The following is a 3,390-nucleotide window of genomic DNA, read 5'->3' on the forward strand; positions in this document are numbered from 1 at the left end:
AATAAGACAAACATAAATTCTTGTTTGCTTGGGTTTTCTGACACTCTTAGAGTTTTATACTATGAGAAAAATGAAAAGTGCTGAGAGGCCCAAAAAAAAACTTTTTGCCGTATTTTTTTTGGTTTTTGCTATAACTCCTGTTGGGGAAGTCGTATACTTTTGAAATTTTGTATGAGTAATCCGGGTGTTGTCTTTCATATTTGGTGTAAAAGGCTTGATTTGTTTTGGCCTGTAAGGGGTCTAACTAGCAAAATGCCAACTTACCCCACCTGCCAACTAGCCCCCCTCTCCCCCTACCAATATCCTTTTATATCCTCGAAATTTGATTATTGTTAACGCTAACCTTGCTTATAAGAACCCACAAAGTTTTATTCATCGAATGTTTCATTTTTATACGCAGGTGTATATGTCACTGTTATCGTGCTGTTCATTTGAAATAGTTTCAACAGAGTTTTTTATTCAGATAAATATAAGTTGAGTAATATTTTCAATCATCTTCTCTGCTTTGCAATACAAAAACCAACAATGAAACAAGGATTAAAACATTTTTTTATTCAACGACGTCCTGCGGCTCCAGGGGCTCCCGGTGCCCCTGGAGATCCAGGTGCACCACCTGTACCTGTGAGTTTCGAATACAAAATTTCAGTTGAGTTGAATGTTGCCTAAAACATTAAAATCGTCGCTAACCTGCAGTTCCAGCTGCTCCTGCCACTCCAGCTGGCCCAGCCGGGCCAGCGGCGCCTGGATCACCCGGTTCTCCTTGCAATCCAGGTATACCAGGGAAACCTGGAATTCCACTGGTTCCAGCCGTGCCCGGAAGACCAGGAATGCCTCCTAATATGATGCAAAATAAATAAACCCGATTTCCCGTTTCATTCAAAATAATTTCAATGGAATATTATACCTGATCCATCTTGACCTGGAGTGCCACCAGTGCCAGGAGTGCCTCCTGGGCCGACAACGCCTTGAGAACCAGTTTGTCCGTCTTGTCCGTCTTGTCCATACTTCCCAGATTGCCCAGCAGTTCCAGAGGTGCCATCTTTTCCGTCCTTTCCTGGAGTACCTGCACGCCATATAAAGATCATTTATGTTATATGACTCGAAATAATAAATTGTTATTGTTTTCAGCTAGTAAATGGTTACCAGGTGGCCCAGGCAATCCTGGTTGGCCATCTTTGCCATTTTGGCCGTCTTCGCCGTCTTTTCCGTCCTTTCCGTCCTGCCCAGCAGGTCCTTTTAAAAATAGGAGAAAACGTTTCCCTCAATTTGTTATGGCCAATAATATATGGTCAGTAAAATTAGAGAGTTATTATACCTATAGGTCCTGCAACTCCTGGTTGTCCATCCTGTCCATCTTTTCCGTCCTGTCCAGCGGTTCCAGGCGGACCTTTTTCAAAAATAATTAGAATTTTGTCATTTTGGTTTCTCGACTTTTTAAATTTACCCGCGGGACCAAGGCCTCCATTTGTGCCATCCTTTCCATCAGTTCCGTCAGACCCATCTCGTCCGTCCTTGCCGTCTTCACCCTTTTCCCCTAGTTGACATTGTTAATGGTGCAAACGAAAAAAAGAAATCTGTGATTTAGGCTCTGGGTCAAATCTCAATCGCCGATTACCTGGGACTCCTGGTGGTCCTAGTGGCCCATGCAATCCTTGAATTCCTTGTTGTCCCGGTGGACCAATGGGGCCAATACCTCCTGGTTGCCCAGTAAATCCATCACGCCCATCTTTTCCGGGTATACCTTTAAGTTTTTTTTTGCAATGCTATATTTTAGATTCGAATTCACTCACGAGTTCGATATGTTGACAAAACTAACCGGGATCTCCTTTAGTTCCCGGTGGACCAGCCGCACCAGCTGTTCCGTCTTTGCCGTCCTTTCCGTCTCTCCCGTCGACTCCGTCAAGCCCATCGGTACCTTAAAGCGTTAACATTGAACAATATTCATTTTTTTTTGGTCTGTATTATTATTCAATCATTTTTGTTATACCTGGCACTCCCGGTGGCCCTGCTAGATTGATCAACCAAGGAATAATAGGGCTTTGTTTCTTATTCTTATCCACAGTTTGGGGCGTTCTCGATTGAGCTATGCCACCTGTAAACGTGTTGAAAAAAAATCCACAATGAATAATAAAAGTTATCTAGGCCTATAGGCAATCGTTTATTGTCTGATGCTGTATACCAACCTGACGCAATCGGTCGCCTGTTTATTGAATTGGAAACTGCATTTAAATTGCTGACGGCTTTCTTTGGCAAGTAAACGGCTCCCGTCTTCATTAACGACCACATCATTCGTGACCATTGGTACTCGTGAGAATCGTCGTGGTAAGGTCGACCGGAAAGAGCGGATGAAAACCGTCGATTGCCTTTATATATATACTTTCAGCTGAATAACTCAACTCTATCGACTATTTAGCTGGAATGTTTCGCGTTTTACCGTAATGAGCCGTGTAATAATTCCGCGAATTCGACGACGACCAGTGGGACGGAGAGCGATGCCATCCAGATGCTGGCCCGTAATGCGGAAGTAAATCAATCTGCTGGTGCTGAATGTTACCGACTGCTCTGCTTTTAGTCGGTAACGGGGCGAGTATAATTGCGATGGGAGCGTACCAACCGAAATTATCCTCGTTTGTCTTGTTGTTTAACAGCAGTCTCTGCTCTTGTCCGTTTTGGAACGGTCTCGGGTAGGCGGAGGTGACCACAAAGATCGCCAGTAGTCCGGAAGGCGAAACCAGTGCCTGTGTTGATGTAAAACATAGGCAACAAACAATTTTTCAACAATTCTGAAAGTGTATATTGATAATTAATTCACCGTGAATTTCATGACTGCGTTTCTACCCGTGCGCCAGCCAGCAGGTAACTGGCACCAAGAGCGGCTAGGACAGGGAATACTCAAACTCTTACTTTCTTCTTTCGTATATACTTCAGGGCATCAAGATGGGCGGGACTAAGAAACACGACTATACGGCTACCAACCGTTGCCTCATGAAATCTTTCGTTGAAATTCAAACACGAATATTTTGGGTAACTTACATGAAGCTGCATCTAGCGGTTGTAAATGACATTTGTCAAACGTCCTTGGGAGCAAATAAGCAAAGCATACCCACATTTATAATAAATAGTATTTAAATTTGTTTTTACATATTTGCTAGGTGTTTACTATTTACGATTTTAGGGGAGAGGGGGACTAGTTGGCAGATGGGGTAAGTTGGCGTTTTGCTAGTTAGACCCCTTACAGACCAAAACAAATCAAGCCTTTTACACTAAATATGAAAGACAACACCCAGATTGCTCTTACAAAATTTCAAAGTATACGACTTCTCCAACAGGAGTTATAACAAAAAGAAAAAAAAAACGAAAAAAAAAGTTTTTTTTTGGGCCTCTCAGCAC

At 42.9% G+C, this 3,390-nt stretch overlaps 1 protein-coding gene across 1 annotated transcript; it reads right to left on the reverse strand.

Moving 5' to 3' along the window:
• Nucleotides 1–437: 437 nt before the first annotated feature.
• Nucleotides 438–2,951, reverse strand: LOC124193680 (collagen alpha-1(I) chain-like). Its single transcript, XM_046587602.1, has 12 exons — nt 2,813–2,951; nt 2,435–2,738; nt 2,184–2,363; nt 1,988–2,092; nt 1,817–1,915; nt 1,616–1,741; nt 1,445–1,534; nt 1,316–1,387; nt 1,144–1,233; nt 905–1,063; nt 688–834; nt 438–619 (listed from the first exon to the last, which is right to left on the reverse strand). The coding sequence occupies exons 1-12, from the start codon at nt 2,822–2,824 to the stop codon at nt 555–557; spliced, it is 1,449 nt and encodes a 482-aa protein (XP_046443558.1). The 5' UTR covers nt 2,825–2,951; the 3' UTR covers nt 438–554.
• Nucleotides 2,952–3,390: the final 439 nt, after the last annotated feature.

Source organism: Daphnia pulex, chromosome 5 (genome assembly GCF_021134715.1).
Source record: "Daphnia pulex isolate KAP4 chromosome 5, ASM2113471v1".
In the NCBI taxonomy this organism is placed as follows: Eukaryota; Metazoa; Arthropoda; class Branchiopoda; order Diplostraca; family Daphniidae; genus Daphnia; species Daphnia pulex.

What these genes read in the sequence shown, in the direction of transcription:
- LOC124193680 (XM_046587602.1), bottom strand. An exon ending in TTATTACACGGCTCATTACG is followed by an intron (nt 2,364 to 2,434) that starts GTAAAACGCGAA and finishes ATATATATAAAG; the next exon opens with GCAATCGACGGTTTTCATCC. An exon ending in AGGAGCAGCTGGAACTGCAG is followed by an intron (nt 620 to 687) that starts GTTAGCGACGAT and finishes CGAAACTCACAG; the next exon opens with GTACAGGTGGTGCACCTGGA.